At 49.3% G+C, this 18,573-nt stretch overlaps 1 protein-coding gene across 3 annotated transcripts in view; it reads left to right on the top strand.

Annotated features, from left to right (window-relative positions):
* The window catches only part of RIN2 (Ras and Rab interactor 2), a 221,964-nt gene that overhangs the window by 174,074 nt on the left and 29,317 nt on the right, over nucleotides 1-18,573 (top strand). For all 3 annotated transcript variants that reach the window (XM_029219461.1, XM_029219462.1, XM_029219463.1), the window contains 4 exons: nucleotides 6,475-6,667; nucleotides 10,177-10,288; nucleotides 13,611-13,683; nucleotides 17,719-17,810. In XM_029219461.1, coding sequence (XP_029075294.1) covers nucleotides 6,475-6,667; nucleotides 10,177-10,288; nucleotides 13,611-13,683; nucleotides 17,719-17,810 — 470 coding nt within the window. The remainder of the gene's footprint in view (nucleotides 1-6,474; nucleotides 6,668-10,176; nucleotides 10,289-13,610; nucleotides 13,684-17,718; nucleotides 17,811-18,573) is intronic.

Below are 18,573 nucleotides of genomic sequence, written 5' to 3'. Positions count from 1 at the left end.
GTAGCGAATTCCGAGGTAGATGGGATAGGGTTTGTGCAAAGGTGCATTGCTCTCCTCCATGCAAACACACAGCGAGCCAGGGAGCCATGGAATCTGGTTTGGGAGCCCATCTTATATATATATATCATATAATTATATAGATATAATTCCTCAGAGCACTTGCCATTCATTCTACGAGAGGTTTTCTCAAGCTGTTAATTGACTAAACCTGTCTCTTTTTTCATTGAACTGGGATATAACACTCTGCTCTAGAAAGGAAAAGTCTTAGCACATTTAAAATATTTAATTGAAATAGCTTTTGTCCTTAAAAAATAATCAAGTACATGTTATCGTAGGTGTTGATATAAATTATCCATTTAAAAAACGTAATTGTTCAGCTTCATGATGTGTTTCTAATGCACATAGGAAAGGTTTGGAGGGCTTTCTGTTTTTTTCTGTATACTTGTTTTGTCCCCACGTCCTGACTGAGGACAGAGCCCTCCAGAGCACTGCACTCGTGCTGAGACCCATTCGCCAGATGGACGTGTGCCACCCTTGTTGAGAGTCACAATTGGGCATTTTGCCTTGTATCTAGTTCCCTTAAAGTTCATTTCGGCTATTCGACAGCTGAGCTAGGATTCTTGTATACAGAAGGTTGTCGAGGGTATCGACTGCACTGAAACAACTTCACGTCAAAGTTTCCCGTATTTTATGTATTGCTTTCTTAATTGCCTGTCTTTATTTGAAAAAAAAAAGACTTAACTGTAAAGTAATGTGTTGTTTGGGCTGGAGCTGGGGAGAGGGAGTGGTGTGTTGGGAGGGACAAGGGAGCCTTTCTGAATATACTTTGGTTTAGGCCCTGGACCTTAGAAGCTGCCTCAATGAACTGTGCCATCCTCTGGGGTTCTGGATTAGGAGGACAAGAAAGCATCCCTTGGGAACACTGCTGCAAGTTTGTGGTTTCTCTGAGCTGAATCTGATTCTGTGATCAGGTCTTTCTGCCCGTCCTGCATTAGGATGTGCGGGCTGCCATCACTTTTTCTTGCACCTGCCTAGGCTACCAACGCCTGGTGCCGGGAATGACGGGAATACAGCCAAGTGGAAAGGCCACTCACATCCCACACTCTGAAGAGTCTTAAATTGAGTGTGACCAGAATGTTAGAGAGCCCTGCCCCTGCCAGAGCGGGTGTAATTGCCACCCATCTGCCGTAGAGCCCTTGAGGCCCGGGTTGGTTGGAATGGGAGCACATACTGTCTGAGTTTTCCAGTGCTTTTCTCTCTGCCCCTGGAGGCACCTTAGGTTTGTGGGGCATTCTGTGCTTTGCCCAGTATTTTCACATGTGGGTGCGGGTCTCACTGAATCCATAATTGAGCTTCATCTCCCCATGAAAGTGGGCCTAGACACTTGGAAATAGTAGTAATAGTTGAATAAATAAATGAATCCTATGCTCATAAAAGCCCAGTGAGATGCTGTATATTTTCCCATCCCATTTCCCCCAACCTATTATTTTAAGAAATTTCAAGTTGCAGAAAAGCAGCAAGAAGGGTACTATTCACCCATACTCACCAGTTGTTGAAATGTTACCACATTTTCCTTACCTCTGTATTTTTCCCTTTTTTTGAGGGGGTGGAAAGGCATGAGGGGCTGATCATTTGGTACTTAATTTCTAACATTTTCACACTTTGCCTCTAAATTTTTCAGTATGCATCTCATGCATCTTTTAAGAACAAGAACATTTTCCTACATAACCATAATAAAGCTAGCACAGTCAGGAGATTAAATATCAATAAAATGTTATCTAATATCTACCCTTTTCAGATATTCCCAGTTGTTCTTTATAGCTGCTTTTTTTTTTTTTTGCGGTACGCGGGCCTCTCACTGCTGTGGCCTCTCCCGTTGCGGAGCACAGGCTCCGGACGCGCAGGCTCAGCGGCCATGGCTCATGGGCCCAGCCGCTCCGCGGCACGTGGGATCTTCCCAGACCAGGGCACGAACCCATGTCCCCTGCATCGGCAGGCGGACTCTCAACCACTGCGCCACCCGGGAAACCCCATAGCTGCTTTTTATTCCGAGGCCGTGTGTGATCAATTCTGTGCACTCAACATGGTTATCACATCTGTTTAGTCTCCTTTTATCTACAATAACCCACAGTTTCTTTTCTTTAAATAATCTTTCACCACACTGACATTTTGAAGAGGTCAGGCCAGTGGTTTTGCAGAAGTCCCTGAATTTGGATTTGTCTGTTTCCTCCCACGTGGATTCAGGTTAAATACATTTGGGGGCAGGAGGACTTGGTGGTGTTATAATCTCAGAGCATCAGAGGTCAGAGGCACCATGTCAGGTGCTGGAGATGTTGACCCTGATCGCTTGGTCAGGGAGATGTCTCCCAGGTTCCTCCATTGTCAGGGCATCTTCTCCTCTTCAGGATAAGGAATCCATGGGAAGACATTTTAAGGCTCTGAACGTTCTGTTTCCTAAGTCTTTCATTAGCATCCATTCATGAGATGTTATTTGCCACTTTCAGACAAAGCTTAAAAAGGGAGCTGGCCAGGTCTCAGGCGCCAGTCTTCCCACTGTGACCATCTCCTGAGTCTCCTACTTGGTGGTTTATCTTTTATAAGCCACTCATCCTTTGCCCACCCTCACATCTGCATCCAGACATCTGTCTTAGAAATCATGGTTCTATTCATCTCATCAGGTTCTTTCTTGGGTTGGATTCTCTAGAAACAGAGCCAGAGACAGGGCTTATAGGATGGGATGGGGCGGAAGCCAGGCAAAGATGTGGGGTCAGCAGGGGTGTCGCCTCTGCCTGACCCCTCAGGGAGCTCTGAAGTGGGACTAGCACCCCAGACGCGTCCCACTCATAGCAGCAGGGGCATGGATGCCTGGTCGGTAAAGGCGGTCTAGGCGGGCAGGGCGCCAACAGCATCCACTACAGTTTTAGTATTTCCCTCATTAGTTCTTTTCCAAGGCTTGTCCCCATAAGCAGGACAAGCGTGAGCTTAGTCATTTGCAAAGACAAGGTCTAATTTATGGTTGCTCCTTTATGAGGCCCCATGAATCTTATTCACCACCTTCCTGTCTGGGCCGTGGTTTTTATATTTTTTTCTTTTGTGGTACGCGGACCTCTCACTGTTGTGGCCTCTCCCGTTGCGGAGCACAGGCTCCGAACGCGTAGGCCCAGCGGCCATGGCTCACGGGCCCAGCCGCTCCGCGGCATGTGGGATCTTCCCGGACCGGGGCACGAACCCGTGTCCCCTGCATCGGCAGGCGGATTCCCAACCACTGCGCCACCAGGGACGCCCTGGGCCGTGGTTTTTAAAGGTGAGGTCTGTTGTCAGAACAACGTCTTTATAGCTTCTTTTTTTTGGGGGGGGGGGTGGATCTCTCTCACTCTTATATTTCTTTTCTTTTTTTTTTTAACATCTTTATTGGAGTATAATTGCTTTACAGTGTTGTGTTAGTTTCTGCTGTATAGCTTCTTAACAACTGGATGAGCAGGATGGGCCCTTCTAAGGAAGGAAGAAGTGTCAACTCTCAGCACGTGAGTGTCAGGATTGCCGTGTCACAGGTGGTAGAATTTGGTCTTGGTAAAATATCGCCAACTTGAGATGACAGGCCTGAAATATATCTTTATTAGAGTTCCCAGAACTCTTTCAATGGCTTGTTACCTGTCTCCCCTCCCCTCCAAAAAAAAAAAAAAATCTAATTGGGTCTGAGTTCAAGTGCATATTTTGCTCTTAGGTCTCAAGCACGTGCTCCTCAGGTTCTGGGACTGGCAGCATCAGCGTTACCCCAGATCCTGCTACAAATGCAGAATCCTAGGCCTACTCCGGACCTGCACAATCGGAATATCGGGGGCTGAAACCAGGAAGTGTGGCTTCACACTCCCCAGGAGATTTCTCACCCAGGCTCAAGTGCTGACGCAAAGCAATGGTTGTAAATTTGGCTGTACCCTGGGGAACCTAAACCATTCTGATGTCTGCGTTCTGCCCCAAAGTGTCTGATTTATTGGATATGGGGGTGCAGTCTAGCCATCACAAAAATTTAAACTCCCCAGGTGATTTTCATGGGCAGCCAGGGGTGAAAATCACTGCCATAAAGTTGCCTGCCTTACCTCATGGGAAAGGAATTTTAACACCAGCTTCATTTTGAAGAGTTTGTTCCTAGAGCTGCAAAGATTCACTTCAAAATACCTGGAGGCCCTGGAATGGTATTTCCAGAATGAGGAACTGCCCTCTCTGGGCACAGATGGTCCCATCGGGAAAACTGCAGCAGCGGTAAAGAAAAACACTCACATATCTGAGAGCAGAGGAAATGTAAATCTTGAATGGGAACACGAGATTCTTTAGATCTGGAGCGAGTCAAGAGGTGATGGAGAGGGTGTGGGGAGGGGGGGTCTCTGGCGGCCCTCGTGCTGTTATCGTGGGGGGCTGTTTCTGAGCCTGCATGCCCCCAAATGTTCACTTAGGTGGGCTTCCTCTTAGGGGTGGAGTGGTCCACGTGGGGGTGACACACTTCCTTTCCCTCCCTCCCCTTCATTCAGACCCACCACCTGTCTTCCTCACTGTTAAAGCCTTCCTCCAGGCCATACATTTGGGTCTCTTTGGGTGCAGACATTTGAAGATGGTGTGTACCCCACCTGAACTCGGCTGTGCAGACATGGATGGTCAGGCCTGGCGGTCCCACTGGCTGTTCCAGGGCCATGTTGATGACCAGCTCATGGAGAGGTCTGAGCGTGGTAGAGGGGAAGACACCCCAGAGCTTAAGCAGCCTTGGGCAGGGGTCTCCACCCTCTCTTGACAGAGGCCTGCCCTTGGGCAGGCTCCTCAAGGAAGGAAAGAGCCTCCTCTGCTCCTCTTTTTGAAAACTGGGATCCTGGCCCCTCCTTTCAGGGCTACCGTGAGGAAGAGATGAGAAAATATTTATAAAGGTTGGGCCAACAGTAGGCACCACATGATACAAGCCTTCCCGTGTTCACGATCTCACCTGTTACTTGCCAAGTTGGAGGAACACCAGACCTCTGGAACCTCTACCTCTGCCATTTCATGGTTGTTTATTACTCTGGACAGCTCAGGAGCTTCTTGGGGCTCAGTTTCCTCGTTTGTAGAATGGGGATTAAATACTCAATAGCAGGGTTAGGGTTGGGTGACAAGGGAGATGACAGACAGCAGTATGGTACCTTTTTTTATAAATTTATTTAGTTTTGGCTGCATTGGGTCTTTGTTGCTGCACGTGGCCTTTCTCTAGTTGTGGCGAGCGGGGGCTACTCTTCGCCGCGGTGCACGGGCTTCTCATTGCGGTGGCTTCTCTTGTGGCGGAGCACGGGCTCTAGGCACGCGGGCTTCAGTAGTTGTGGCTCGCGGGCTCTAGAGCGCAGGCTCAGTAGTTGTGGCGCACGGGCTTAAGCTGCTCCGTGGCATGTGGGATCTTCCCGGACCAGGGCTCGAACCCGTGTCCCCTGCATTGGCAGGCGGATTCTTAACCACTGCACCACCGGGGAAGTCCAATTGTTTTTCTTTTTTTTTTTGAGGTTTCATCACATGCCATGCAGTTCTGTGGTTTTCAGTATTTCACGAAGTTGTACAGCCATGAGCCCACTTCATTCCAGAGCAGTTTCGTTACCTCGAAAGAACCTCCACTCCCATGAGCAGTCATGAGATACCCCACGCCACTCCCCATCCCCCAGCAGCCACTAATCTTTCTGTCCCTGTGTTTTTCCCTAATCCAGATATTTCATATAAGTAGAATCAGTACACTATTTTGTCGGGCTTCTTTCACTTAGCGTGGGGTCTTCAAGGTTTATTCATTTCGTAGCATGGACCCGTGCCTCATTCATAAAAAGAATGAATGACTATAATGGCTGAATCAAATTCCATTGTATGGATATACCACATTTTATTTATCCATCCTTTAGTTGATGGAGATTTGGGATGTTTCCACTTTATGTATGGTAATTATGAATAATGTTCATATGATTTTATGAATAGCACAAACACACCATTCAACTGTGGTTTTCTATTGGAAATAATATAGTAAGGAAAATGAAAGTGCCTGGAAAGAAATGAAATGCAGTTCTTTGGGTACAAAATGAGTGTGCGTGAGTGTGAGTGTTTGTCTTTGCTTTTAGCGCTTGCCTGGTCATGCTCTTGATTTCACGGTTACCATACGGAATTTAGCGTGTTTGGCTCAAAGTAAGAAATGTTCTATGGCAGAAGACAGAGTAAACAGCATTTAGGATGTTTAGAACCTTGTGAAAACTGGGTTAGAAGTAGAAGGTTGGGTGTGTTGAGTGTTGTTGAGTACTGTCTGTAACGTTAGAGATAAAGAGTGAACTAGAACTTGGTGTCTGCCCCCGGAAAGCTTTCAGTCTGGAGGGGAAGGCAAAGGAGGTGGTGATGACAGGACAGCCCCATCAAGGAGACCGAGAGATGCTGTCCTTGTGTGGGGGATTGTGCCGCAGCCGTTTGACCCCTGCCAATTCTCTCTCCTAGCATGGTGAGACACAAGGACGATGGCTACTCCGAGGAAAAGGATGTGAAGACCTGTCCCCGGGACTCTGGCTACGACAGCCTGTCCAACAGGCTCAGCATCTTGGACCGGCTCCTGCACACCCACCCCATATGGCTGCAGCTGGGTCTGAGCGAAGACGAGGCGGCAGGAGTCCTACGGGCACAGCCTCCGGGGGTAAGACTCAGAAGCGGGAAAGCAGGTGGAGGTGGGCAGGGCTGCCGCTTCCTTAAAGAGAAAGACATGGACTTCCAGAGAGCTCTTCCCAGCCTGCAGGGAGCACAGTTCCCAGTGTGTACCTCGTTACACCGCAGAGAAGTTCTGGAGGCAGCTCCCAGGAACAGAGCCCTTCGTTATTTGTCTTTCTGCCTTCCTCTGCCCGGTGACCATGTGTACCCAGGTCTGCAGGGTAACTGGGCACCGGGGTCCTGAGGAGGGGCCGTTGGCTGGAGGCCCTGGGCCTGCCTTCTGGAGATATGACGTTGGGGATGAGTCTGGTTGTGGGTCTGGTTGTGATGAGTCTGGTTGTGCTGAAAGGAAAACCACCCCTGTGGCTTTCCTTTCAGCATGAACCTGGGAACCCTGCCAGGGCCCACCTATCCAACATGGGACCCAATCTTCAAAAGTTCCATGTCCACAGTCTTGTCTGCTCTGGCTGTCAATGTGATCCTCCTCTCCTTGGATTGTCTCAGGGACAAATCAAAGTCCAGTTGGGTTTTTTCAGCTCCCCCCTACCCAAGACCAGTCTCATCTTACTCAAGCCCACTCCATGACGCTAGAGAAGTTTCTCAGAAAATGTTATTCAGTGATGGGTAGGTATTTCCTGTGCTGTCTGTCATGGTAGCCGCTTGCCTCATGTAGCTATTTAAATTACATTAATAAAATAAAATAGAATAAAAAATTCGGTTCCTCTGTGGCATTAGCCACATTTTAAGGGCTCCCTAGTCCCAGGGGTTGGTGGCTACCATATTGGATGGATAGCGCAAAGTAGTGAGCATTTCCACCATCATAGAAAGTTCTACTGGACAGCGCTTGTGTACAATGTCTACTTCCAAAACAAGGATAAATACAGTAAATCACAGATAAAATAATACTGGAAACAACACATAACAAGAGATAGAAACTAAGAAATAGATGGAGAGGCAAGGAGAAAATTCCTTCAGTAGCTGGCTGAAGAATGTTGTAACAGTTGGGCACAAAAATAAACGTTTAAGTTTCTATCAGCCAGAGCTTGTCAGTGATCACTTTTTGACTTGTAAGTGAGTCTTTGTTTCTCATCTGACAGAAGCAGACAGGACTAAGTCCTCTGTTGGAACACACTCAGGGTGACAAGCACAGTATTCGATCATCTCTGCAGAGAATTCCTTGGCCAGCGTGCCGGGTTGTTGCCCTTGGTTTTGGTCTATATGATCAGGACCCCCTTCTGTGAGGCCCCCACTTTTTTCAGGCTGAGTTGTCTGCTCCTGTATTTCTGCAAAAAATTCTAAAGAGGGAGGTTGCCATGTTGCTAGGCAACAGTTCCCCTCCCTGCCTGTCCCCGCTCCTGGAGTCAGGCACGTCCATTCCTGCTGAGACCTGATGGGGAACGAGTCAGGCAGAAGGTTCTCCACCTATCTGAGCCCTGGGCAGGACCTGCCTGACGGGATGGGGCAGGCCGAGGGTGGGGTGAGGATGGGAGAGGCCACGATTCACCAGGAGAAGTGAGGCTGCTGAAGAGAAGGAAGGGCAGGTGTGTGAAGGAGAGAGATTTGAAAGAGCAGCTCTGGTGGCATCTGGTCCTTGGGCTGCCACCATCCCTGATTCATCTACAGCCTAAGGCAGTGGCCGGCAAACTGTTTCTATAAAGAGTCGGAGTGTCACTATTTGGGGCTTTGTAGCCCATACAGTCTCCGTCACAGCCACTTGACTCTGCCATCGTAGGGCAGCCATAGCCATAGACAGTATGTAAACCAAGAAGCAAGGCTGTATGTCAATAACACTGTGTTTGTGAAAGCAAGCAGCAGAATGGATTTGGTCTGTAGGCCATGCTTTACCAACTGTTGACCTAAGGTTTCAGACGTTCAGGAGATACAGCTTAGAGGCTGTGCCCTCCCTGACCCTAAGGCTCAAGGAGATCCCACCTCCCTAAGGGAGCGATACTTCTTTCCACCTACCAGCAGCTACCTCCCACCAGTACTTTGGGGCTTTTACTCAACCCGATAGCACTGAGGAAACACCTGCTTAAGCTTCAGGGTGACCCAGAGCCATTGGCTCCCAGAGCTGGCAAATTTTTTGGCTACCTCCCTATGGGTGCTGGGAAAAAAGAGGGAACTTAAGATCTTCCTGTCTCCTTACCAGATACCCAATTCCCATTACCCCTCCTCCCCCAAAAATCATCTTAGGAGCTACTGACTGGACATCGAGAAAGAAATGAAGATTAGGTGGAAAAACTAAAAGGCTTTAGAAAAGCAGGAGAGAGTAGGTATCCAAATGCAGAGGAAAGAGACGTAGGTAAAGAAACAGGACAGGATGGGATCCTTGCAGAAGGCTCATGTACCCCAGGAAGGAACAAGGACGCAGCGGATCACCACACTGCAAACTCCAAGGAGTGCCATTTGATTTGTTGTCTAAATAGGTGGCGCCCCCTGGAGTTGTGCAGTGCATGGCCTGCACAGAGCAGTACACGGCATACTCACCTCTGCAGTGACAGAGGCTAGGATGGTCTCCTGAGATCAGCACCGGGGGTTGGGTGGGTTTAAACATACATCTAGGGCTTCCCTGGTGGCGCAGTGGTTGGGAGTCTGCCTGCCGATGCAGGGGACGCGGGTTCGTGCCCCGGTCCGGGAAGATCCCACATGCCGCGGAGCGGCTGGGCCCGTGAGCCATGGCCGCTGAGCCTGCGTGTCCGGAGCCTGTGCTCCGCAATGGGAGAGGCCACAACGGTGAGAGGCCCATGTACCGCAAAAAAAAAACAAAAAAAAAACAACAAAAAAACATATATCTAAAGACATTATTTGGAACTGGAGGGAGCTGTCACAAAGTGAAGCGAGTCAGGAGTAAAGTTAGGACTGCCACCTCAGTGTTGGCTGTGGCGAACCTCAGAGCCCAGCTACCTGTCTCACAAGGGAAGTTGCCATTTTCAGCTCCAGCGGATGTGGCCATGCCTGGTCTTGCCTTATCATCCCATTCTCCGAGAGAAGCTAGACATTCGGATTTTAATGTGAAAAACAAAAAACCTCGTGCTTTTTCACTGTTGGCAGCAAGTTCAGATTTCTATCTTAAATACACCCATAAGCCAAATTAGCCAAAGAACTTGTAATTCACCACCTCTGGCTTAGCCATGTTACCTGTGTCTAGAAATTTAGGGTTCGTCAGCCGGGATGCCTTTATCAGACACAGGCTAGAGAATATGTACCGTGAGCTGTAAAGCAGTCACCAGACTGAAAATGCTTTTGCAGACTTAGCCTCATGGAGAAGGTTCTGGCAAAGGGAAAGTGGGGTTCTCCTGAGGCCAGTTACCCAAGAAGGGCATCTGTGGCCTGCCTGCTCATCACCCCTTTCCATGGCAGTAGTGTTCTGCCTTAAGCCGTGTAGTTCGGCTACAAGATGGGCTCCACTCATGGATGCTGGGTGTGCAGGTTATCACATGCCCAGGTCCCAGCCTTTGAGATGTTTCCTAAGCCTGAATTTTTTTTTCCCTGCCCTAGATCTTCCTGGTTCGTAAATCCACCAAAATGCAGAAGAAAGTCCTCTCCCTTCGCCTGCCCTGTGAATTTGGAGCCCCACTCAAGGAATTTGCCATAAAGGAAAGCACATACAGTAAGTGGTCATCGGGTGGTTAGGTCCCGGTGACACGGGGGCCTGGGGTCTTTGAGCCAGTAGAAGAGGAGAGAGCCTGCACTTTGAGACGAACAGACGTGGGTCTGTGTCCCAGCGCTAATCGCTTGTCCCCAGGATGACTGGGCAGGTAACCTACCCTAGGAGCCTCGGTTTTCTTATCTGTATAGCGACATCTGTACAGTGTTAACAGTTCAGTTAAACGACTTGTGTGCAAGGTTCGCCTTCTACTGCCTGGCATACAGCAGGGGCCTAACAGAGGCTGGTTTCCTCGCCCTCTTCCCAGTTATGCAGGGCGCGGTCCCCAGGTTTGCTGATGACTAAGCTGCAGGGTGGGCTGCACCGCTGAGCCTTTTTATGGGCTCTCACTCCAAAGAGTGTGTCTGCACAGCTCTGTGAATAGTCCTGGAGGGGAGATGTTTCCTCTAGGCCGTCACTGTTCAGTGTGCTATCAAAGGCAGCTGATCGTAGGCAGAATCTAGCCCTTTGGAAAAAATGGACTGGCTGAAGTGTTGGAGGGATAGTGGTCAGGAGTGTCAGTTTCTTTCTGCTGAACCATGGTCATTGGAAATCTGAAATCTTGGAAGGCCAAGTTTTCAATGGGAAAGGGAACAAACAGTCCTGATGTCCTGACAGGCTCCCAGCAGCAATCAGAAGATGGACCTACACCCCCAAGGGGGAGGCTTCACTGAGCCACAGGTGAGCAAGCTGAGGTGTGAAGGCGAGTTTGGGTGCTGGTCAACTATCCAAGAAGATGACGGAGACCAGGTTCTTGTTATAACATGAGCGAGCCTCAGTCCCTGCCTTGGAAGGAGCCGAAGGTCCTGAGACCAATTTCAGGGCAGATACTGGCTTCCACTCAGCCCAGAGTTCATAGTCTTGCTGAGCCCAAGAGTCATTAACTGGGTCTGGAGGAGGTGTTTCTGGAGCAGCCTCTCTGTGATGTATGACTGGCCTCAGGTCCCATGATGTTTTCCCTCCAGGCCTCTCCCAAGGTCCCTGGCTTCAGGGAAAAGCTTCCACGTGCAAAGTCATCTGAGCAGTAACTGAACCTGGCTAATGATCCGCCGGTTTATTTACATTAGGAGGGAATCAGAAGGTAGATTTCAAACCCACCATCTGAAAGGCAATGAATTAAATATTAAATGAAGAAAGGTGATTCTGAGTTGGCTTTTGAAGCTCAGCTAGCCAAGAAGTGATATATCTAAGTGGTTGTTTTTCTTTTTTTAATTATATGTTTACTTTTGGCTGCGTCGCGTCTTTGTTGCTGCGTGCAGGCTTTCTCTAGTTGCGGCGAGCAGGGCCTACTCTTCGTTGCGGTGCGCGGGCTTCTCATTGTGGTGGCTTCTCTTGTTGCAGAGCACGGGCACTAGGCACGCGGGCTTCAGTTAGTTGTGGCACATGGACTCAGTAGTTGTTGCTCACGGGCTCTAGGGTGCAGGTTCAGTAGTTGTGGCGCACGGGCTTAGTGGCTCCGTGGCATGTGGGATCTTCCCGGACCCATGTTCCCTGCATTGGCAGGAGGATTCTTAACCACTGCACCACCAAGGAAGTCCTCTAAGTGGTTTTTAAATACCTTCTAACAGCCAAAGTTAACCATGATAAGTTAGCCTGCAAATCCCTCCTTCCCCTCCTGCAATAAGTACAATTAGTGTTTGTACTTTAAACTTTACTTGTTCACCTGAGGTCCCTCCGTGGCTGAACAATTTCCTCCCTATTTTGTAAAGACTTTTATCACTTCCCTAGTCCTCTCCAGGTGACTTAAAGTGGCTGAAAGAGCTAGTCTGAGCAAAGAATTAACCTGCCTATAACTGATTACCACAAGGCCTCAGTCCCACCAGGATGGCCCCTTCCCGGCCAGGGTCTACCTTCTCTGCAAATTGAGGTGCACCGAGAGAGGAAGGGCTGGCTTTAAAAACATAGATATTTTATCATAACATCTGGACAGTGTGTTTCATAATAAGTACCACCTCATATCTGTGTAGGTTTCTTTCACATGTTACTCCATTTGTTTTTAATGTTCATTTGTTTACTTATTTGGTTGCGCCGGCTCCTTAGTTGCGGTATGCGGACTCTTAGTTGCGGCATGTGTGCGGGATCTAATTTCCTGACCAGGGATTGAACCTGGGACCTCTGCATTGGGAACGTGGAGTCTTACCCACTGGACCACCAGGGAAGACCCTAAGTTACTACATTTGTTAAAAAATTGCACTTCCCACTACTATCCTTCTGGGAGACAAGGGAAGTACAGTTATTGTCCGTTTTACAGATGAGAAAACCGAGGCTCAGACAGGTTAACCTACCCCAAGTCCATTCCCTTTTACTTAACTCACGAAACTGTGGTGCACATGTGTGTGTGTTTCTGTTTCTGTGTCTGTCTGTCTGTCGCTCATGGTATATGTGTGGAGGTATAGATGTGTTTTGGGTGCTACAGAAATAGTAAGTGAAATAATACAATGTAAGCAAGTAATAAGCAAAATAAATGAGGCTATGGAAGGGAGAGAAACTCGTCTGATTGAGGAAATGAGGAAATCTTCACACAGCTGAGGCTCTTTGGAATGTTGCTGGAAGAATGGCTGCAGGGGTGGGATTTCAGCAAAGAGGGAGTGACGAGTGGTTGGCAAATACATGAATTTTTGAAGTCAAGCCACTCTCTGTTCCAGCAACTAGAAGATGTATGAAATGGCACACCGACTTGACAGAATATTTCTTGCATGCTTGCACGCTTGGTGGTGGTGGTGGGAGTGGGTAGGGGCTAAATAAATGAATTTTAGAATCTTGCCTACAGAGTTGAACTCAAAGCTGATTTATGAGAACCCCGTGTTATCCTCCAAGCCTCGAGCTCCTTCTCTGCCTCGTGTCTGTACCAGAAGTGGCCCATTTTGGCAAAGAGGATTGTGACCCAGGAGGTCCAGCCCGGGAGGGTCAAGGGCCGGTGGGGCCTTGGCGTCCCCCAAGCCCTGTCTCCTGAAGGCCTCTCACTCCTGCCAGTCTGGCCCCTGGACCCTGCCCAGCTTTGCATCCCAAACTTTAGCTGTGTCATTTGAGTCCGCGCTGGTCTGTTTACCAGGCACTGGAGCACGTGCTCCAATGAGTCAGGGGCCAGACTTCTAGGCCCCCAGCCCCTCCCCTGGCCTGTGTCTGGCGGCCGCACAGCTGGTTCCTGTCAGCCGTGCGAGAGTCGGTCAGGGAGCACAGAGATGCTCCTGCCCTCGCAGCAGGCAACATCCAGCACCGAGGGCCTTTCCTTTCCCAGGATGCGCTCAGGGACACTCAGCTGGTTTCCAAACTCTCTCTTTTCCAGCCTTTTCCCTGGAAGGCTCAGGAATCAGTTTTGCGGATTTATTCCGGCTCATTGCTTTCTACTGCATCAGCAGGTAAGGCTCTTCGTCTCCCGATTTCAAGCCCCTGCTTGGCGTGTGCGCTATCACCGGCCCCCGGGTTTCTTGATTCGTCCCAGGCGCAGGGCTCTGGAAGGCTTGTCACCTATTGAATGTCCCTGGAAGGACTGGCCCCTGAGGTGAAAGGGTCACCAGGCCCCCTGTGCCAGGCTTAAGATCAGAATAACTAGCCCAGCCCCTCTAAGTGTAAAATAACACGCGCACGCAAAAAGGGACCCGTGATGCAAGCGTGTAACATTTAAAGGTCCCTGATAATGTTTCTGAAAAAAACCCAGTGGATGCAGATCATCTAGAAATGTGGTTCCTTCAACCAGTCCATAAACCTTGCATCGCTCTCCTTCAGGCCCGCTGGGTACCCCTGTCTTTTTTGTAACGAAAGGGACTGTTTCAGTCTACATGAAGCCAAGCCCCAAATCCCGATGTTAAAAAGTGTCAGGGGAGTGCAAGTTGGGGAAGGCTTTCTTCTTTCTTTTCTGTGAGCCATCCCAGTTTCTCAAATCAAGGGTTCTTTCCACGAATGAGGCTCAAAACTCATTGTCTGCAGAGGTCGATGTTGCCTCCCCTCAGGTAGCCTGGCTCAGTTGGCCTCCTTGGTTTTTCTTGTGCATCCGTCACAGCCGATAGAGCAGAGATGGGCTAGCTCCTTGGGGGTTGGGGGGAAGGTAGGCACCAAGCTATCCACTCCTGGAGGTCCCCAGGCCAGGCCAGCCGAAGCTGCAGTCAGTGGCCTAATGGGGGAGGGCACTTCCAGAGGGGGAGGCCAGCGGGAAGAAGTGGGGGGCTTCCTCCAGAATGGGACCAGAGCCCTGTGAGTGCCCTGCAGGGGCTGCCACCTGCCAGGGTGTGGGCAGGAGCCCTCACCTGTGTGAGGAAGTCCGCCCAAATCGAGGAGGCCAGTGCAGAAGCCCTCACATCCCCAGGGATGCACACCTGCACTGGCATGAGCCCGGCAGCCCCTGGGAGTGACTGTCAACCCTGGTGTGTCGGTCAGAGGTGAGGCTGGCCGACATTTACACATTATAGTTTGCTCCTTGATGAACCTGCTGTTGTTGTGAAAGATCATCCCGCCTATAAAACAGGATTTGGCAGCCATGCACGAAAGGTACCATCTCTCCCCTCAGTGGTCACTGTAAACTAAGTGCCGCTGTCTGGAGTCGCTTGGTGACTGAAAGGGGACAGAGCACCTAGAAGGCTTGGTGACCCACAAAGCATGATGCCAACACAAGATGCTCACAGGCAAATCCCTACGTTGACATTTTGAGATTAATAGTCAGTCTCCTCCTCTTTAGAGATATGACATATAGAGTAAAAAAATATTAAAATAATAAATCTAACTTATGCATGCATTAAAACTCTTGAGTGAAACGTTTATACAGAAGATGGCTTTATTTTGTCTGTTATGCAAGTTTTAGAACCAGGGTTAGGTGAGATGGAGGCGCCCCCTCTTGTGTGTGTGTGTGTGTGAGTGAGTGAGTGAGTGAGAGAGAGAGAGAGAGAGAGAGAGAGAGAGAGAGAGAGAGAGGGAGAGGAGAGGCTGTGTCATGCCCTTGGCTGGCACGGTGGGAGGGTACTCACGCACAACATCTAATTTTCTAGGAGATCAAAGCCTAAAACCACCCATTAGTGAATGACGGGTGTAGTTTCCTGTCATCTCTGTCATTAAGGAAAACCCAAACCAATTATGCAATATTTAGGCTCTAGGTACTGCACTGGGCAAAGTAAAACCTTAAAATAAACGTAGGTTGGTTTTGTTATGTGTGGCTTTCCTCCCAATTGCCTAAAGAAAGTAGGTTTTCATTAAGTGGGTACAGCCATGGAAATACAGATTCGCATGATGCTTTGACGTTACAAAATTCTGGTCTCAATAGTCTTCATTTAACATCATAATCGGGGCCATGGCCTCTCCTGGGTCCGGCAGCAGCTCTTATACAAACGCTGCATCCCCTGACGCTCCACCTGCTTCATCCAGAACAGATGCAAGTGGACGAGGTGCTCACAGTGGGGACGGATGAAAGGCTCTCCTGGAAGCAGGAGGTGCCCCGGGCTTAATACCCCAGGAAAGAGGAGCCTCCCGACTGCCAACTCCTAGCATTTATGTGAGCCCTCGTGTTTTGCTCTTTCCATCGACCTTACTAATTTGTTATTCATTGTCAACAGCCTCAAGGGTTCCAAAAGTCTCCAGTCATCCAGATTTAATCTGATTCAGCCTACAGTGTTGCCCAATCTTAGCGTAAACGACTAGTTGTTTGGTATAGTTATTTTCTTCAGTGGAAATGTTCAGGTCATCTTGTGTTGACAGAACACAGGCAGGAGCTCCGAGCTTTGTCCTCACTTTCTCCACCCCAGCCACGGGGGGGCGGGGGTGGGGTCTCCTTGCTGTTCTTCATACATGCCAGACCCTCTCCCACCCCAGGGCCTTTGCACCTGCTGCTCCTTCTGCCTGGAATGTTCTTTCCCTCATAGTTTACTTCCTGGCCACCTTTAGATCTTCAGTCAAATGCTACCTGCTCAGGGGGCCTTCCCTGGCCAACTCTCACACTTGAACCCTCTTTATTTTTCCCCTTTTGTGCTTTACTTTTATCCATGGGGCACATCCCCTTCCCACGTATTCTATGAATTGCTTTACTGTTTTCTGTCTGCTGGCGTCCGCTGGAGTGAAGCTCTGCGCAGGTGGGGACTTTGTCTGTTTTGTTCCCAGCACCTGGCACATCATAGATGACCATAGACTTTGCTGGATGGATGAATGAGTTCTTTCTTTGTAACACCAGTGCCACCACTGAAAAAAATAAGTCCTTTTCTGATAAGTCACCCTTGTCATTGCATGTTCATTCATCCATTTATTCAAAACACATTCTCTCCCTATCTGTGTCAGGCAAGGCCCTGTGCTGAGCCCCGTGAGGATTTCATCAGTGCTTAGAGCCTGATCCTAACCCTTGTGCATGAAGATGAACAAGTGCTTTTGAAGTCTGCCTCCGCCCTTTCGGAGAAAGCAGGAGGTCATGGTGGCGACGCTATGCCCTGGCCGCAGCAGGAGCCTGGTGCCAGCCCAGCTCCTTCCTCTTGGGTCTGCCGGCCTGTGATGCTGCAGTGCATTTGCTTCCTGGTCTACACGTGGCGTGATGCTGCTTGGGGGAAGTGTTGTCACATGAGGTCCTTTAGATTTGCCTTTCTGCTCAAAGCATGGCCCAGGGTCAGGGAGCTTGACAGAAACGCCCAACCTCCGGCCTCCCCCAGACCTGCTGAGTCAGAGTGCAGCCTCAAGACCCCCCAGAGATTCAGGTGCACATTACAGTTAGAGAAGCACTGCCTTAAGACTCGAGAGGGAGTTTTGTCCCCAGCACACAAAGGACAATACATGGGCTGTAGCTGGAACACGTCACAAAGAACACCAACAGACATTCATTGAGAATCTGCCGTGCCTAAGGCAGGGGGGTGATACATTTTGGTTTAGGATCACACATTCCTGCCCAGGGAGTCGGGGCCCAACATTCAGAGCATCTAGCAAATCAATACCTAATGTGTTATTTGTGTGATGGATCCACCAACATAGTTAGCGATTCTGATATTAACTCTAGATACGGCTTAGCTGCCCAGGAAGGCAATTTGGTCCTCGCTGCAAATACTGAAACCATGCGGGCTTGTCTCTCAGCCTGTCCTGCGTGTGTTAACACAGGCAGGAGTAGTGATCCCACAGTCCTATCAGTAAAGCCGAGTCTGGTTGGGTATGCTGTGATGTCTGGGCCATCTGAAATAGTTAAACTATAGACAAACAACAGGGACCTACTGTGTAGCACAGGGAACTCTATTCAGTACCTTGTAATAACCTATAATGGAAAAGAATCTATATGTATAAAACTGAATCACTTCGCTGTATACCTGAAACACTGCAAGTCAACTATACTTCAATTAAAAAATAAAACAAAAATAAATAGTTTAAGCTAAAACATCTCTAGGATGGAAATGAAAGCAAGAGACATGTAATTACATGTATTCTCTCTTTTCAAAAATCAGGGACGTCCTGCCGTTTACCTTGAAGTTGCCTTATGCCATTTCAACAGCCAAGACTGAGGCTCAGCTTGAAGAACTAGCCCAGCTGGGACTAAGTAAGTGGGTGCCCCTGCCCGGTTTCTCTTGATGTGAAAGCATGGAGCAGAGCCAATGGCAGACGATACATCGTTGCATCAAAAAGCAACCCTCATCTCCATGGTAGAACTCCATGAGGCCCTGAGTCACACCTTCTGAGAGTCTTTTTCTAAGTCAAACGTCCAACCAGCTCTCAGAGGCAGGTGCCGAGTTTGCCTGAGTAGCCCACGAATTCTCCCCAGCATCTCCTGTCGATGAGTTTGAGCTCCCCCAAATGTCCAAGTCTTAAGGTAAGGTGAACCTCTGTCATGGGTCCCGCCCTTCTGTGGCATCTTGCTGGGGAAAGGCCGTGCCTGATGGACGGGGAAAGCCAGTGCAGGCACCTCGTGTGCATGAGTTTTATTCTAGAGGAACACACGGTATTGATGGCATTTCTGTGCTTTGAGGAATTTGACAGTGCAGGCTTCCAGAGTAATATCTGTCTCAGTTCCTTTCTTGCTCAGTTCTGGCCCCGGTGTTCTGGGCCACGTCCCTTACGCCGCCGTGTATCCTCACTCCGGCCAGCTGGGCGCTCGCTTCCCCTCCTGCCCTTTGCCAATGCCCCTCAACCCAGCCCCGTGGTGGACGGTTGATGGCAGGGGCTCAGGACACACCACTCCCCCAGTGTCACTTCTTGGTTCTGTTGCCCTGGGGAACCCGTGTGGGTTTAACTTTCACAAAAAATGTTTTCCTCCTCGATGGGAAGGGGGAATTCTCTTAAGATTTTGGGGCTTCAGTCTTCAG

The sequence above is a fragment of the Monodon monoceros genome, unplaced genomic scaffold, assembly GCF_005190385.1.
Source record: "Monodon monoceros isolate NGI ecotype Baffin Bay Population unplaced genomic scaffold, NGI_Narwhal_1 Super_Scaffold_13, whole genome shotgun sequence".
NCBI lineage: Eukaryota > Metazoa > Chordata > Mammalia > Artiodactyla > Monodontidae > Monodon > Monodon monoceros.
This window is presented reverse-complemented; position numbering and strand designations above follow the sequence as displayed.